At 42.8% G+C, this 17,896-nt stretch overlaps 1 protein-coding gene and 1 long non-coding RNA gene across 2 annotated transcripts; both read right to left on the bottom strand.

Moving 5' to 3' along the window:
* Positions 1-1,946: 1,946 nt before the first annotated feature.
* LOC311147224 lies at positions 1,947-5,502 on the bottom strand. Its single transcript, XR_014614772.1, has 4 exons — positions 2,965-5,502; positions 2,470-2,879; positions 2,336-2,392; positions 1,947-2,215 (listed from the first exon to the last, which is right to left on the bottom strand). It is a non-coding gene; the product is annotated as an uncharacterized lncRNA (long non-coding RNA).
* Positions 5,503-6,256: 754 nt separating this feature from the next.
* Positions 6,257-17,833, bottom strand: LOC311147223 (UAP56-interacting factor-like). Its single transcript, XM_084183868.1, is given in 10 exon segments — positions 6,257-6,374; positions 9,119-9,257; positions 11,665-11,739; positions 11,927-11,979; positions 12,101-12,170; positions 16,149-16,291; positions 16,539-16,711; positions 17,046-17,077; positions 17,079-17,172; positions 17,665-17,833. Coding segments are annotated over 10 exon segments (984 nt in total). The 5' UTR covers positions 17,771-17,833; the 3' UTR covers positions 6,257-6,275.
* Between the last annotated feature and the right edge of the window lie 63 nt (positions 17,834-17,896).

The following is a 17,896-nucleotide window of genomic DNA, read 5'->3' as shown; positions in this document are numbered from 1 at the left end:
TTGCCTACAATTTGGTAGTTTTCATTTTTTAGATTATTTCCTTCAAACATAATAGTCCCAGGCCATTGTCACTGATTTAAGTCTTGTAATAGTAGTGTTGTTTGTCAGACTGCCATTAAACAGTGCCACTCTGAAATGGACCTGAGTGAGAGGCGGACCATATACTTAAAAAAAACTTGCTGCAGAGTCAGAATCTGCACTGCAGAGAGGGAGACGTACAGTTCTGTGTGGACTCTCTTAGCTTATGAATGGATTTCCTACCGCCGTCCTTAATGTTTAAGCTTTTTCCGTAGGATTCAAGTTGAATACCTTTTTTGAGCTCCTTACTAAGGGTTTGTTTTATCGTCCAGGTGACTGGTCTCAGACGATCCCGCAGGTGAAGAAGCCGGATGTGGAGGTCCTGGGCTGACGTGGTTACATGTGGTCTGCCATTGTGAGGTCGGTTGGACGTACTACCAAAATCTCTGGTGGACATTCCTGCATTCAACATGTCAATTGCACACTCAACTTGAGACATCTGTGGCATTGTGTTGTGTGACAACTGCACATTTTAGTGGCCTTTTGTCCCCAGCACAAGGTACACCTATGTAATGATCATGCTGTTTAATCAGCATTTTTATATGCCACACCTGTCAAGTGGATGGATTATCTTGGCAAAGGAGAAATGCGCACTAACAAGGATTTAAACAAATTTGTGCACAGCTTTTTGTACGAATGGAAAATGTCTCTGATTTTTTATTTCAGCTCATGTTGCGTTTATATTTTTGTTCAGGATACTTTAGTCCTCCATGAGATAATGGGTGTGTTCGTAAATGCGCTCTGGGTATTCATAAATTCAGAGCGTTGTCAGATTGTCCATTCATAAATTGAGCGCACACTGGACGCTGGCCGAGGAGTAGGGTTGATCCGAGCGTTCGGACCACACAACCGCAGTCAAGCACCCAAGCTAACGTTGGCTAGCTACTTCCAGACACAAATGGGAGAACACCTCACTGACCGTTTACTCGCCCTAGCAGAGCTAGTTAGGCTGTTTTCATGTTATCAAGAGCGTTGGTGATTGTAATTGTGCTGCTGGCAACAATTTAACTACGCTTTTTTTTGCCTACGTTTACTGACACCGGCCACATTCAACGGGTGCTCTGAAATCGGAGTAGATGGCCAGAGTGAATTTACGAACACAACCAATAGGTGAAACTCTTCAATTCAGGTATTCAAAAGAAAAAGCGGCTAGATATACTTGATGACAGAAAAGTAAAATGAATTGTCCAATTTCAACGTTGAGGTTAAAAATGATTAGATCAATACTTTTATTTACAGTGGAACCCCGTATTATCGGCATATTCAACAGCGTTTAATAAATATTACCTTCAACAGTGTTATCTTGTGATCAAGCCATCAATGTTATGTGATTATTGGTGTCGTAAAAATGTTAGCTAACGGGTTAGCAATTAGCAAGATTGACATTTCAGTGGAAATACTACTATTATCAGCTTTTTGATAAGCGGTTTAGCAAAAAAATAAGTCCCGTATTATCGGCATACGACCCCTGTTATTGGCCACCTTACTATTTTGTTCAAAGAAGAGACACCAACCACGTACCCGTAGTGTTTACTAGATAGTTGACTAGTTGGCTAGCCTTCCTGTAAAAAATTATGACTCGCCTGTCAGCTTTTCATTGCGTAGCCCGGTGCGCCCTCCTGTGGACTCTTAAAAAATGGTTCTTCACCAACATATTCAGTGTTGTAACCAAATGTCTCATTTGTTTTACAGATGAATCTTATGTTTAAAAAAAAATAGATAACAGTTGAATACTAAAATGAGTATTAATAATTTACATCAAATAAAACTTTAATTTCAGTTATGTGCATTGACAAACAATGAAAACACTGTTGGAGTTTGTTGCAGAGGTGCACTTGGAAAGTAAAGGAAGAAATACACAAGATGGGTTCAATAAATATAATATTTTAGACTTTTGTACAAATAAATAACTTCATATGAACACAAACAAAACAAACAATTAAATCTCGACCTATATTGTCACAAAAATCACAATAGAAATCCAGCTCCACCGCTACCTCTTGATCCCACTGCACACACCTGCAGTGGAACCAGTGCTGGCAGAAGTCACAGCACACCCATGGCACCTCGGATCTACACTCCTGAGAGGAGCTTGCAGGCGGATCATGCTCCCCGTAGCGAGCACAGCAGGTGTCTTCTTTTATATAAAATAAAATAATAATAAAAATGGATTAATATGGTTTTGCAAAATGTAGAAGTTCTTCAACAACAATAGTAATTGATACAACTGAGAGAGAGAGAAAAACAGATGAAGTACCTGAGAGTGGTGGCGTGACAGATGTGACCGGTGGAGCTTTTCTCTTCCTTTTCTGTGCTGCAGTTTGAGAAAAAGTAGTGTTAGACAGAGCATGTTTCATGAAAACCCTTTTCAACTTTTTTTTACATCAATACCTCTGGAGGAAGCTGCAGAGGTTTTGGAGGAGGTGGAGATGACTTGAGGGCTGGTGCTATGTACTGTAGATATGTAAAGAGAGATTTTTTATTTTTACATTGCTGTTGGCGGTATTCAAATTACAGGGGGCAGGGACATCAGATGAGGCTGCTATGGTGGTGTGACCAGGGGAGACGGAGGAGGCAGTTTGTCCAGAGGAGGTCGTGTTGGTGGTGACAGACAGGGGGGGGATTGGTGGACAAAACTGCAGACGATGGCTTGGAGGAGCTGGTGTTTGTAATGGTGGGGTTGAGGGGCCGACGATGGTGTGGCCGGTAGAGTAGGCGCGTGGCCTTCTTCTGCAGCTGTGGACTCCGGCGGCTCCTACAGGTGTTGCACACTGGGAGGCACTGGCAGGTACACCATGCACCTTGGTAGATAAGAAAATAAAACTGTTACTAGCAGATAAAATTCACATACACATGGTAATCTCCTAAAAACAAAAGATGCCTAACCTTGGCAGCCTGGCGGATAGCCATTCCTGCCCCACAGTCCTCCATGGAATGGAACATGTCCACCTCACTCCACTGCTTCCTCTTGACCTTCTCCATGCTGTGGTGTTAATACATGTAGCTAAATAACTTGGCATACTATACACATTTTAGTAAGATAACTCTATCTGAATATGTATAAACATTTACATTTCAAAGCTAAGGCATTGAAAGGTGATGAAAGTTTTCACTAACTGAAAGTGTACCCACGTATTTTGTTTGTTATCTGTAATGAAAATGAGTGTCCCAATTAGTTTAATATTGATGCATACATTGTAAAATTTGACTAAATACTGCGTCTATGTAGCTGTTGTAAGATGAAACTTAGCCAACAGTGATAGGTGTCAAAAAGTTAATGGTCAGAGGACTCCAATTTTGATACGGTAAAGCTTGACAACATTCAGCTGTTTTCGTGATATGTATTATCTAACGCTTACATTTTCTTTTCTTTTTGCTTTCTTAGCAGTTCTATCAACATTTAGCAACTAAGCTAGCAACATTAGAAAATCCATTAGCTATATTTCAGAGGTAAAAATGTGGCTATTAAATGTGTGGTCTGTCGCGCAGTCGAATTTTTCAATATGCAGCGTGTTCCACAAAATGTGTACATATATAACTTTTTTGAAAACACTCAAAACCTAACCGAATTTACATAAATTGCACTGAAAATCGGTGGTCAGCTAGCTAGAAGGGTGTCGTTAGTCGCAAAAGGTACAGTTTTTTCCCAGTCCATTTAAATGTTGAGCTCGAGGTGATTTAGTCCATCAACCGCTAGAGTGTCCGAGGTTAGGGGGTGTACGATGTTGGGGGAAAATTAGCTAGCTACCCAAAAACAAAAAGGTTAATCAAAAACAATGCACATAACACTTAAAACAATACATTTCAATAAAAACAGCAGAGCAAATCACCCTAGGCTGCCATAAGGGCACCATGGGAACGAAGTAGAAATTATATTGCGTTAAGTAGCAATGAGGGGGAAGGACATCGTTACGACAGATTGCGCGAACCAGTCATGACTATTTAACAAAACAATACATTATTTAAGTTTCTTTCCAGCGAATTTCTTAGTTACATGATTGTATAACTAGCAAAGGAGTTTTGATGTTGAGGGTGCAGTATTTATGAAGTTTGACAATGAGGACGAAAACTAGCATAGTCCAGCTAGTTTAGCCAAGGAAAACAAGCTCGGGACAGGTTATAGCTGGGCTCTAGGCTAATTCAGGACAGTGTAGTTTCTATGCACTGATATCAGGAGCTGGCAGCGAAAACTTCGATTAAACAATTGAGACTGAAGCAAATACACCAGATGACAAATATTAGAGAGACAATCGATAGGCTACTACTCTCCTAAAATAATAAACTGGGTAGCAAATATCAGGTGACTAGCTTAGCGCAACAGCATCCGTGCAGGTACAGACAAGATAGTCGTATAATTGTTTTCCTAATGAATATATTGTATATATTTAACACTGGGTATACTCTGCAGGCCTACCGTGATTACGCACAAATACTTTTTTAAAGCCTTGTACGTTAATTAGGGATTTATTCAACAACTAATCGTACAACATACTATTAAGAACGTATGCCTACGGTTTAGTAAAAATGAATGCAGAAAGCAACATATCAGCATACTAGGCATCCTACTGAGAATGCGTCATCAATGCGCAATGATTCCCACTATTCCTTAATTTTGGTACAGGGCATCCACTCAGCTGTTGTCAAACGGGAAACACTTTTCATGCCACTGCGATCCCGAAGTAGGAGGAGCTATAGGAGGCTGGTGGGACGAGCTATAGGAGGACGGGGCTCATTTTTAATGGATGGAATGGCATTAATGTGGTTTCCATATGTTCGATAGGTTCCATTTATTCCATTCCAGCCATTACAATGACCCTGTCCTCCTATAGCTCCTCCCACCAGCCTCCTCTGGTGTCTAGGTGTCGTGAACTGTGGTTAAGGGTTGTGTTGGGCAAAAATACTTGAACGCTACATGTTTCAACATCGAGCGGGAAACAATGTGCCACATTTCTTTGAAACATTCTAAAACAAAAACAGCATTTTTAAAAACGTACACTAAACAAAACCCTTCATTACTGGCACAAAGCAACCTCCCTATTGAAAAACATTCTTCCAAATGGTCTTCAGTACAACTACCGCAGACCCACACTCCTTTGAGAGAAAGTATTTTCCTTATCGTCTTGACAAAATGTTGAAGCTCCTGAACACCGACAGCTGAGTACAATGTTAACGATATTGATATAGGGTCCTATAGTGGTACAAAAACAAACATTGTCTATCTTCCATGATAATTGCACCTGTATAGTTGTCATATACTTTTGTGTTTCTCTTTCTCCCCAAGTCTGCTACATAGGGAACGTCACTCAGGAAGATCAGCTTCCGATCAGCTCATGAGCCTTTTAAACGGTTCAATCTCATCAGATAGGTGGGGGTCAGTGTGCGTGTCTGTCTGGGACACAAAGGTTTTGGGGATTCCCCCCTTCTCTTCTATGGAGGACTAAAAGTGCCACAATTAAATAAATAAATACACCATTAAATAATTACTTAAATGTGTCATTAATTAATTAAAATTAGAATTAAATACATAAATGTGTAATTAAATGTATCATTAATTAATTCAAATACCGATTCATTTTATGTAAAATACATATATAATTATTTCACTATTTACATTTACATTTCATGATCCTGCATTGCAGTGATTCATGAATTACTTAAAACTGTCAAACTGACCCATCAAAGTCAGTGGGCGGGGCTAACGCGAATCTAGTCTGATCCATTGCTTTGGTCTGAAGTAGAGTAGGCCAACCTGGATAGAGACAATGGAGGATCTCAGTGAACTTTCCAGGGAGTTGGTTAGAGACATTTTAAACTTAGCAGAGGATGTAGAAGCAGGACCTGCTGACATTATCCGGAATTGATTTGTCTTGGCTTGATGCAGAGGGTAACCAATCAGGCGTTAGGTTCCGCCTACCAACTTTTGATGGGTCAGTTTGACAGTTTTAAGTAATTCAGGAAGCACTCCAACGCAGGACCATGAAATGTAAATGTAAATAGTGAAATTATTATATATGTATTTTACGTAAAATGAATCGGTATTTGAATTAATTAATGACACATTTAATAACACATTTATGTATTTAATTCTAATTTTAATTAATTAATGACACATTTAAGTAATTATTTAATGGTGTATTTATTTATTTAATTGTGGCACTTTTAGTCCTCCATACTCTTCTAGCCTTCATATCATTGTCTTAACCCACAGTGACGAATCGGCTGCCTTTGCTGGTCTGCGCAGTGGTGACTCGCTCGTCTTTCAGGATGCGGAATCGCTCATTCAAAGTCATCGCAGTCTGCTGTGACAACAGTTGGGAGAGAGAGAACGCTTGTCAGAAAAACATCCAATTCACTTCACACAAAATAAAAGTGCATTGGTCGCGTGCACAGATGTTATCGCAGGTGCAGCGAAATGCGTGTGTCTAGCTTCAGCAGGGCAGTAATACCTAGCAATAATAATAATAAAAAATACACCATTCAGAAAAATAAAGAAATATCAAAACGAACAATGTCAGAGACCAGAATATAAATATATATTTACATATAATGGTGTACATACAGTATAACTGGGTCCAGTTCACTACATTTTACATTTTAGTCATTTAGCAGATGCTCTTATCCAGAGCGACTTACAGTTAGTGAGTGCATACATTATTTTTGAATTTTTCATACTGGCCCCCCATGGGAATCAAACCCACAAGCCTGGCGTTGCAAACGCCATGCTCTACCAACTGAGCTACATCCCTGCCGGCCATTCCCTCCCCTACCCTGGACGACGCTGGGCCAATTGTGCTAGAAACAAAATGGAAGCAAACTGACCGAAGCAGGGAGGCACGATCTGAATTTGTTCAATACGTTTATGTTAATTTTGGACGTTTTTGAAACCTTTTTGCTACAGCGTGCCCTAATGAACATGACACTATTCACCAATTCACAGGGGGGAAACTTAGATTTTGAACCACTAGGGGGAGTTAGACTATTTACCGTATTTTCCGCACTATAAGGCGCACCGGATTCTAAGGCGCACCTTCAATGAATGGCCTATTTTAGAACTGTTTTCATATATAGGGCGCACCGGATTATAAGGCGCATAGAATAGAAGATACTGCAGTCAAACGTTTGACTGGGGTTGCGTTATGCATCCACTAGATGGAGCTGTGCTAAAGGGAATGTCAACAAAATAAAGTCAAACTTTATTAAGCGTTCTGACAACTCCGTTCACTCCCATGGTAACATTGTTCAAACGTTAATGTGCATATTAACAATATCTCCCAGCCTTGCTCACTCTTCTCCCAAATGTGGAGGGGAACTTTTCCCTGATTCAGTAAACACGTAGTAAAAAGAAACAGTCTGATACCACTAAATCAAACGTAAAGCTCACTTTTCAGTTCATTCCCGTCCACGAATCCCTCAAATTCTTCTTCTTCAGTGTCCGAATTGAACAGTTGGGCGACTACGGCATCCAACCTGCCCGGCTCCCTCTCGTCATTATCCGAGTCAGTGTCGCTGCTGTTGCCTGGCAGTTCAGAGATTATTCCTGCCTTCGTGAAAGCTTGGACCACAGTTGAGACTGATATATCAGCCCAGGCATCCACGATCCATTGGCAGATAGTGGCGTAAGTCGCCCGGCGCTGTCTCCCCGTCTTGGTGAACGTGTGTTCGCCTTCTGTCATCCACTGCTCCCACGCAGCTCGCAGTCTAGCTTTGAACGCCCTGTTGACACCAATATCTAGTGGCTGGAGTTCTTTAGTTAATCCACCCGGAATGACGGCAAGCTCCGAATTAGTTTGCTTCACTTGTTTTTTGACAGCATCGGTGATATGGGCGCGCATGGAGTCGTAGATCAATAGGGACGGAGCTGTGTGGAAAAAGCCACCCGGTCTCTTGACGTAAATTTCTCTCAGCCACTCACTCATCTTTTCCTCATCTATCCATCCCTTCGGGCTAGCTTTGATGACGACGCCGGCTGGAAAGTTTTCTTTTGGCAAGGTCTTCCTCTTGAAAATAACCATGGGTGGAAGTTTCTGGCCATTAGCCTGGCAGGCGAGAACTACAGTGAAGGATGACTTCTCATTCCCTGTGGTGAGTACAGACACCGTACTGGTCCCCGTTTTCTCCACAGTGCGGTTCACGGGAATATCAAAGTCGTACTGAAACATTTCATTATTATTAAATTGTTTTTATTGGTTTTTCATACTGAAACATTTTGACAGAGCACCTTGAGCACCGTGTACAACCAGTATGGATCAACCAATTAACCAATTGATCCATATATAAGGCGCTCCGGATTATAAGGCGCACTGTCGTTTTTTGAGAAAATTAAAGGCTTTTAAGTGCGCCTTATAGTGCAGAAAATACGGTACTTCAAACAACCATTCCTAACATTTACACGGAGTGTCCAAAACATTAGGAACACCTTCCTAATATTGAGTTGCACCCACTTTTGTCCTCAGAACGGCCTCAATTTGTTGGGGCATGGACTCCACAAGATGTCGAAAGCGTTCCACAGGGATGCTGGCCCATATTGACTCCAATGCTTCCCACAGTTGTGTCAAGTTGGCTGGATTTCCTTTGGGTGGTGGACCATTCTTGATACACATGGGAAACTGTTGAGCATTAAAAACCCAGCAGCGTTGCAGTTCTTGACACAAACCAGTGCACCTGGCACCTACTACCATACCCCATTCAAAATGCACTTAAATCTTTTGTCTTGCCCATTCACCCTCTGAATGGCACACATACACAATCTATGTCTCAAGGCTTAAAATTCCTTCTCTAACCTGTCTCCTCCCCTTCATCTATACTGATTGAAGTGGATTTAACAGGTGACATCAATAAGGGATCATCGCTGTCACCTGGTCAGTCTGTCATAGAAAGAGCAGGTGTTGCTAATGTTTTTGTACACTGAGGCTCATGAGGACAAGATCAGAAACAACTTGGGGTACGTTTACACAGGCAGCCTAATTCTGATCTTTTACCTAATCAGATCAGCTCTTTTGCCAAAAATGTGTCAAAATATCAGTTTGTATCTTATTCTCACCGGTTTCCCCACGCTGTTGATGTCAAACTGCAAGGGGACTCCTTTAGGCGGTTCCGATTTCTTCTCCTCTTCTACCTCCATCTTGACTGGGGCAGAGCTGGTGGGGGCCGGGGGGTGCAGGGGCCAAGCACAGGGTGGCCTGGGGGAACAGAGAAGAAAATATGGCGAGTGGTTATGTACAGTTGCTGAAGATATATTGGCACTCATGCACTTTTCTTAAATAATTCCCTATATATTCTAAAATATGTTGACATTGGAAAATAATGTTTGTTCCCCGAACCTTGTTATTTGATTTTCTAAATTGCAGAACCAATTGTATTTTTGTAAATATAAGTTTAGAAAATAAAAGACAAATGGACACAATTATTGGCACCCCGGAGCTAGTACTTGGTAGCACAGCCTTTGGACAAGAACTGCAGACAAACGCTTCTTGTAGCCATTAATGAGCTTGCTGCACCTTCCTACTGGCAATTTGGCTAACTTTTCAGCAGCAAACTGCTCTAATAATGTTTGAGGAGTGCCCTCCACCAACTGCAGTTGTCAGCGCTTGCCATAGGTTATGGATGTGATTCAGATCAGAACTCTTCACTGGCCCCTCCAGAACAGTCCAGCTTTTCTTCTTGAACCATTCCAGGGTGCTTTTGACGTTTGTTTGGGATTGTTTTCCTGCTGGAAGTTCCACAACCTTCAACAGATGCAGTTTTTGGACAGTGGGTTGAACATTGCACTACAAAACACCATGATAATCTGCTGTTTTCATGATGTCTTGCACACATTCAAGGCCTCCCAGTACCAGAGGCAGCAAAGCAACCCTGCTTAATTTGATTGTTGGTAAACATAGGAAGACCTCACTACTGAAAGAGACAAGAAAGCCTGATTGAACTTCTCAAAGACCCACCTAACAAGCCTAAATCCTGGGGGGAATGTTCTGTAGACCAATGAAACAAAATGATAGTGCTTTGGCAATGCAGATCAGCACTGTGTTGACTGACGACAAAATTAAGAATTTAAAGAAAAGAACACCCTGCCTACAATCAAAACATGGGAGAGGTTTGATAATACTGTGGGGTTGCTTTGCTGCCTCTGGTACTGGGGGCCTTCAATGTGTTCAAGACATCATGAAAACAGCTGATTATCATGGTGTTTTGGAGTGCAATGTTCAATCCACTGTCCAAAGATGTTCCACTAGATGTTGGAACATTGCTGCGGGGACTTGCTTCCATTCAGCCACTGGAACTAAGGGGCCTAGCTCAAACCGTGAAAAACAGTCCCAGACCATTATTCCTCCTCCACCAAACTTTACAGTTGGTACTATGCATTGGGGCAGGTAGCGTTCTCCTGGCATCCGCCAAACCCAGATTTGTCCGTTGGACTGCCAGATGGTAAAGCGTGATTCATCACTCCAGAGAACGAGTTTCCACTGCTCCAGAATCCAATGGCGGCAAGCTTTACACCACTCCAGCCGTTGCTTGGCATTGCGCGTGGTGATCTTAGGCTTGTGTGCGGCTGCTCGGCCATGGAAACCCATTTCATGAAGCTCCCGACGAACACTTCTTGTGCTGACGTTGCTTCCAGAGGAAGTTTGGAACTCGGTAGTGAGTGTTGCAACCGAGGACAGACAATGTTTTTGCGCTACACGCTTCAACACTCGGAGGTCCCGTTCTGTGAGCTTGTGTGGCCTACCACTTCGCGGCTGAGCCGCTGTTGCTCCTAGATGTTTCCACTTCACAATAACAACACTTACAGTTGACCGGGGCAGTTCTAGCAGGGCAGAAATTTGACGAACTGACGATACTATGACAGTGCCACGCTGAAAGTCACTGAGCTCTTCAGTAAGGCCAATGTTTGTCTATGGAGATTGCATGGCGGTGTGCTTGATTTTATACACCTATCAGTAACGGGTGTGGCTGAAATAGCCGAATTCACTCATTTGAAGGGGTGTTCACATACTTTTGTGTATATATAGTGTATCTTGGCCAAAGGCTGTGCAACCAAGTACTAGCTCACGGGGTGCCAATAATTGTGTCCATGCAATGTCTTTATTTTCTAACTTAAAATGGTAAACTTAAGTTTACAAAAATAAAATTGGTTCCGCAATGTCGAAAATCCAATAACAAGGTGTGGAGACCAATTGTATTTTTTCAACTTATTTTAGAAGAAACAAGGAATTATGTAAGAAAAGTCCAAGGGTGCCAATATATTTGGTCACAACTGTGTATATATAGGGCCAGGAGTATTTAAATGTTGTCGTCATTTAGCTGACGCTCTTACCCAGAGCGACTTTCAGGAGCAATTAAGGTTAAGTGCTTTGCTCAATGGCACATACAGATTTTTCACCTAGTCAGCTCGGGGATTTGAACCAGCTACCTTTCAGTTAATGGTCCAACGCTCTTAACTACCTGCCACCCTCATACCACTTGAACTGACCAGGAACAACTCTGGTCCTTAGTTATGATCAGGTTCTATGGTATGGTAACTACTGGCCCTATGTATTCAATCAGCCTCTGTTCATATAGTGGTATGTGTGGCTTCATAATGTGACTCACTCAGGCGGTGTCATGGTAGTGGGGTTGTCGATGGAAACGGTCAGGATCCCACTGCTGTTTGTTGACGTGCGCCACCTGGTGGACAGACAGACACACATATGGTTAGACAACTTGTGGATAATGACGAGCAAAGGTTTGATGTGTATAGTCTTCAAGAATGATGAGGGTGCTCTATATTATACAGTGGAATGTGGTCTGTCAAGAGGCCACAGTCAGAATGTGTTCACAACCTTCCACACCCACACACAGGTCAAATACTCACTGGCGAGTTCTAACTGGGGCAGGAGGTGTAGAGGTTAAAGGCAGCTTCTGAACCTGCGGTATGGAAGAATGTACAGGTGAGACAAAGACAGGACTTTCCATGCACTGCCCCCCCCCCCCCCCAAAAAAAAAGGCTGCATACGGTCAGAGACACCTACGGGCCAATAGAGCGTACCTTGAGGCCCCTGCGGAAGAGAAATGTGGACTGGCAGGCTTCTCTCTGGGTTTGGACAGGGTGCAAGGGCCTACAAGGAGAAGACAAGATGGACGGTTGGTCTAGGAATGGAGATCGAAATGTTCCATGATGTCCTTCGTTTGTGCAATGTCATTGGAGAGCACTTGGAACAATTCTGCAGTGATTCTCAGTGTTAGACAGAGCCAGTCCCAATTTCTTCCCTACCCCTTTGCTTTGATGTTAACCCTTCGATATTTGCAGATATTACAGGCCTAGATAGGTATAAGCAGTGTATGGCGCTTCCACCACATTACTTAAAGAGGAAATCTGCAGTTGCTACATCCCTTTTTGGACTTGTAAATGAATTATATTTACCCATTGATTCTTGAAGAATATAACTTATAAATGCCTCATGAGCTTAGTTCAACTGGCGTACCACATCAGAGCCCAAAATATAAGCTTGTTTTACTCCAATCTTTGTAAACAAAGTAAATCTAAACAAACACTGTATAGCCTCAACACATGGTTAAAACTATACTTCTGATATCATAGATGGTCAGTCCTTGCATCCATAGCTGTATTAATTTTAGAGTGGTTACATTTCAGCCCAATCCCTCATCCGTTTACCAATAACAGTGGCAGGGAGGACACTTTGTTATTGTTTCAACTGTTTCAAATATATATCAGATGTACTTGAGAAAAATCACAATCCTCACTGCTATCCAAACAAATTGAGTGCTGATTGGCCCTTTAAACCATACATATCTGCAAACATTCAAGGGTTAGGGCCAAAGGGAAGAAGGGGTAGATAGCGAATTGGGACCAGCTGACAGTGTGACGTGGTGATATTCCATGGAGGTGAGTCATCTTTTGTATTTATTTCACCTTTATTTAACCAGGTAAGCCAGTTGAGAACAAGTTCTCATTTACAACTGCGACCTGGCCAAGATAAAGCAAAGCAGTGCGATAAAAACAACAACACAGAGTTACATATGGGGTAAAAAAACATAACGTCAAAAAAATACAACAGAAAATACAGTGGGGAAAAAAGTATTTAGTCAGCCACCAATTGTGCAAGTTCTCCCACTTAAAAAGATGAGAGAGGCCTGTAATTCATCATAGGTACACGTCAACTATGACAGACAAATTGAGAAAAGAAAATCCAGAAAATCACATTGTAGGATTTTTAATGAATTTATTTGCAAATTATGGTGTAAAATAAGTATTTGGTCAATAACAAAAGTTTCTCAATACTTTGTTATATACCCTTTGTTGGCAATGACACAGGTCAAACGTTTTCTGTAAGTCTTCACAAGGTTTTCACACACTGTTGCTGGTATTTTGGCCCATTCCTCCATGCAGATCTCCTCTAGAGCAGTGATGTTTTGGGGCTGTCGCTGGGCAACACAGACTTTCAACTCCCTCCAAAGATTTTCTATGGGGTTGAGATCTGGAGACTGGCTAGGCCACTCCAGGACCTTGAAATGCTTCTTACGAAGCCACTCCTGGCATTTGAAATTGGCCACTGTATATATACAGTGTGTGCAAATGTAGCAAGTTATGTAGGTAAGGCAATAAATAGGCTATAGTGCAAAATAATTACAATTAGAATTAACACTGGAATGCTAGATGTGCAAGAGATTATGTGCAAATAGAGATACTGGGGTGCAAAAGAGCAAAATAAATAACAATATAGGGATGAGGTAGTTGGGTGGGCTAATTTCAGATGGGCTGTGTACAGGTGCAGTGATTGGTAAGGTGCTCTGACAACTGATGCTTAAAGTTAGTGAGGGAGCTAATAGTCTCCAGCTTCAGAGATTTTTGCAATTCGTTCCAGTCATTGGCAGCAGAGAACTGGAAGGAATGGCGGCCAAAGGAGGTGTTGGCTTTGGGGATGACCAGTGAGATATACCTGCTGGAGCGCAGACTACGGGTGGGTGCTGCTATGGTGACCAATGAGCTAAGATAAGGCAGGGATTTGCCTAGCAGTGATTTATAGATGGCCTGGAGCCAGTGGGTTTGACGACGAACATGTAGTGAGGACCAGCCAACAAGAGCGTACAGGTCACAGTGGTGGGTAGTGTATGGGGCTTTGGAGACAAAACGGATGGCACTGTGATAGACTACATCCAATTTGCTGAGTAGAGTGTTGGAGGCTATTTTGTAAATGACATCACCGAAGTCAAAGATCAGTAGGATAGTCAGTTTTACGAGGGCATGTTTGGCAGCATGAGTGAAGGAGGCTTTGTTGCGAAATAGGAAGCCGATTCTAGATTTAACTTTGGATTGGAGATTCTTAATGTGAGTCTGGAAGGAGAGTTTACAGTCTAACCAGACACCTAGGTATTTGTAGTTGTCCACATACTCTAGGTCAGACCCGTCGAGAGTAGTGATTCTAGTCGGGTGGGCGGGTGCCAGCAGCGTTCGATTGAAGAGCATGCATTTAGTTTTACTAGTGTTTAAGAGCAGTTGGAGGCTACTGAAGGAGTGTTGTATGGCATTGAAGCTCGTTTGGAGGTTTGTTAACACAGTGTCCAATGAAGGGCCAGATGTATACAAAATGGTGTCGTCTACGTAGAGGTGGATCTGAGAGTCACCAGCAGCAAGAGCGACATCATTGATATACACGGAGAAAAGAGTCGGCCCAAGAATTGAACCCTGTGGCACCCCCATAGAGACTGCCATAGGTCCAGACAACAGGCTCTCCGATTTGACACATTGAACTCTATCTGAGAAGTAGTTGGTGAACCAGGCGAGGCAGTCATTTGAGAAACCAAGGCTATTTAGTCTGCCAATAAGATTGCGGTGGTTGACAGAGTCGAAAGCCTTGGCCAGGTCGATGAAGACGGCCGCACAGTACTGTCTATTATCGATCGCGGTTATAATATCGTTTAGGACCTTGAGCGTGGCTGAAGTGCACCCATGACCAGCTCGGAAACCGGATTGCATAGCGGAGAAGGTACGGTGGGATTCGAAATGGTCGGTGATCTGTTTGTTAACTTGGCTTTCAAATACTTTCGAAAGGCAGAGCAGGATGGATATAGGTCTGTAACAGTTTGGATCTAGAGTGTCACCCCCTTTGAAGAGGGGGATGACCGCGGCAGCTTTCCAATCTCTGGGAATCTCAAGACGTTACGAAAGAGAGGTTGAACAGGCTAGTAATAGGGGTTGCGACAATTTCGGCGGCTAGTTTTAGAAAGAAAGGGTCCAGATTGTCTAGCCCAGCTGATTTGTAGGGGTCCAGATTTTGCAGCTCTTTCAGAACATCAGCTGTCTGAATTTGTGTGAAGGAGAAGCGGGGGGGAGCATGGGCAAGTTGTAGCAAAATGCTTGTTGAAATTCTCGATTATTGTAGATTTATCGGTGGTGATAGTGTTTCCTAGCCTCAGTGCAGTGGGCAGCTGGGAGGAAGTGCTCTTATTCTCCATGGACTTTACAGTGTCCCAAAACTTTTTGGAGTTAGTGCTACAGGATGCAAATTTCTGTTTGAAAAAGTTAGCCTTTGCTTTCCTGACTGCTTGTGTATATTGGTTCCTAACTTCCCTGAAAAGTTGCATATCGCGGGGGCTATTTGATGCTAATGCAGTACGCCACAGGATGTTTTTGTGCTGGTCAAGGGCAGTCAAGTCTGAGGAGAACCAGGGGCTATATCTGTTCTTAGTTCTGTATTTTTTGAATGGGGCATGTTTATTTAAGTTAATTTGAAATTACTTGTAAAGAACAACCAGGCATCCTCTACTGACGGAATGAGATCTATATCCATCCAGGATACCTGGGCCAGGTCAATTAGGAAGGCCTGCTCGCTAAAGTGTTTTAGGGAGCGTTTGACAGTGATGAGGGGTGGTCGTTTGACCGCGGACCCGTTACGGACGCAGGCAATAAGGCAGTGATCGCTGAGATCCTGGTTGAAGACAGCGGAGGTGTATTTAGAGGGTAAGTTAGTCAGGATGATATCTATGAGGGTACCCATGTTTACGGATTTAGGGTTGTACCTGGTAGGTTCCTGGTAGTCATCCAGGAGTAAATGCTCCAAATGTTATTTCCTCACAGTCTCCGCAGCTGAAAGGGTCTCGTCGAGTTGGCGCCTCTCTGTACGTCTGTCTGTCTGTAAGCCCTCTTCTGGCCTTGCGTCTGTCTGTATTGTGCTGGTTGGATAAAAGGCAGTGATTGGTTGTTGAAGGGGCGTAACTTCTGAGAGAGAAAAAGTAAATAGAGATAGTGAACAGAGGAGCAAGGTCTTCTTTGAAAACTAACTCTCTCCTCTTTGATCCCAACAAGGGTCATGTTAACTAGGCATGAAACAGAGGAAAACAGTTAGAAACTGAGTGAAACAGTGAGGTATTATCTAAACTCAGGGATGCTCATTTTGGTTTTCTGATGCACGTTTTGCTACAGCGTGCCCTAATGAAAATGTCCCAGATGTATGAGCCCTTAGTACCTGGTTGATAGCAAGTCGGTTCAGCGGACTGATGCCTTTCTGTAGCGCTGCAGTCTTCCGGGCTGCCAGTCCAGTGATGACCCCTTGACCCCAGCGTCGACCATCCAGAGGGGTAATCTTCCGGGCTCTTCCAACACCCGCTTTCATTATCCCCCCTCTTGGTACACCACCTCCTGGAAATGACACAGCTTCTTATTCATGTGGAGAATAGTTAATTGGCATTTTAAGTGGAGCTAAGAATGTCTGCCATTTCAAATATCCCAGGCATGTGGTCCTCTGTAGCTCAGCTGGTAGAGCACGGCGCTTGTAACGCCAAGGTAGTGGGTTCGATCCCCGGGACCACCCATACACAAAAATGTATGCACGCATGACTGTAAGTCGCTTTGGATAAAAGCGTCTGCTAAATGGCATATTATTATTATTATTATTATATGATTAGATGAAGCTATTCAACAATAGAGAACCAGCTGCAGTGATGAGCACCACAAACAAAGCTACTGTACACACCTCTTTGGGTCTGTCCCCTGGCCCTAGCTCTCTTGGACAAAGCCCTTCCCCTTCTGTAGTGGCCTGCTGTTCCCCATGCCCGGCCTCTTTGCTTGTTGCTCTTTCTTGTTCAAACGAATGATATCATCTAGGATAGTCAGATGAACAAAACAATAAGTTGACTTGTCAGTGAGCTATTTTTCAGTCAATGTATGTATGCCATGCTTATGAATGCAAGCTTGTCTGGCTCTTGGAAGTCTTGGCTGAATTTGTACATTAACTAACTACATTCATCATTCTCGCTGACGTTTGGATGGGCCAATACAATAGACCTGCATTACAACAAGTTATGCTTGTTGTTCGTTAGCTGACTAGTAGTGGCTAGCTTGCTTGGTCGCATTAAATGAACGCGGTTAACATACAAAGTCGCCAAGAGTAGTAGTTAAGTAGTAAGGGCTTTTGGAGTTTCAAATAGACAGTGTAATGTATCTAAAATAAATGCATGTAGTTAGCTATATAGCGATGTATATTATGATCCCTTACGTGCGAACATTTAGCAAAATGGCAAGCTAGCTACAACAACCAAGCTCGAGCTTCTGGTGACCCAACCACATCAAAACAGTGTCGCGAGCAGCTTTACCTAAAGACATGTCGACCTTATCAGGTCCGCCTGAAGTGCTCCCCCGTGTAGCCGAAAACCGAACGTTGCTCATACTGTGGAAATCTGTAACTACACACAGGATCATTTTCTGAATAAAAATTACAAACTGCGCCTCAACTCCAAACTTTAGCAAGCCAGGCTAGATATCTAGCTACGTCAAAAAATACCCCCCTGTCAAAACTGTTGTCACTAGTTACAACAGCCACAAAGT

The sequence above is a fragment of the Coregonus lavaretus genome (assembly GCF_964263955.1).
Source record: "Coregonus lavaretus genome assembly, chromosome: 19".
NCBI lineage: Eukaryota > Metazoa > Chordata > Actinopteri > Salmoniformes > Salmonidae > Coregonus > Coregonus lavaretus.
The sequence above is the reverse complement of the archived record's forward strand: the minus strand, read 5'-3'. Positions and strand labels throughout refer to the sequence as shown.